Source organism: Acanthisitta chloris, unplaced genomic scaffold (assembly GCF_000695815.1).
Source record: "Acanthisitta chloris isolate BGI_N310 unplaced genomic scaffold, ASM69581v1 scaffold33726, whole genome shotgun sequence".
NCBI lineage: Eukaryota > Metazoa > Chordata > Aves > Passeriformes > Acanthisittidae > Acanthisitta > Acanthisitta chloris.
In genome coordinates, this window is record NW_008680297.1 from 1 (window position 1) to 501 (window position 501).

At 57.9% G+C, this 501-nt stretch overlaps 1 protein-coding gene across 1 annotated transcript in view; it reads left to right on the top strand.

Annotated features, from left to right (window-relative positions):
* Positions 1-76: 76 nt before the first annotated feature.
* SAMD14 (sterile alpha motif domain containing 14) overlaps positions 77-501 on the top strand; it is a gene marked incomplete at both ends in the record, with an annotated part of 1,845 nt that continues 1,420 nt past the window's right edge. Inside the window, one exon of the mRNA XM_009077659.1 lies at positions 77-164. Within this exon, the coding sequence (XP_009075907.1) occupies positions 77-164 (88 nt within the window). The remainder of the gene's footprint in view (positions 165-501) is intronic.

Here is a 501-nt window from a genome sequence, read left to right on the forward strand (position 1 = left end):
AGGGTGAGAGCCCCCCGGGGACCCCCCAGCACCCATGGGGGAGGCACTGGGTGACACTTTGGTCCTTCTCCTGCAGATGACAGCCGGGACATGAGCCCCCCCGAGCCGGCCAGTCCCACCGTGGGGCTTGATAAGAAAACACGGAGGAAGTTCTTGGATTTGGGGTGAGATGCAGCCCTGGAGGGAGTGGAGGGGCAGTACAGGGGATAGAGTGATGGAGGGGGATAGTGGGGGACAAAGGGATGCAGGGAGGGATGGAAAGTGGATGGAGTGGTTAGAGAGGGATGCAGGAAGGAGGGCTGAAGAGGAGGTGAAGTGGGATAGAACGATGGAGAGGGACAGAGGGATACAGGAAGAGATGGAGGAGGGATGAAGGGAGGATAGAGGGGGGATGGAGGATGGGAAAAGGTACAATGGAAAATGGAGATGGAGAGATGCTTGGAGGGAGGGAAAGATGATGGGATGCATCAAGGAATGACGCACAGATGGAGGGAGGAATGG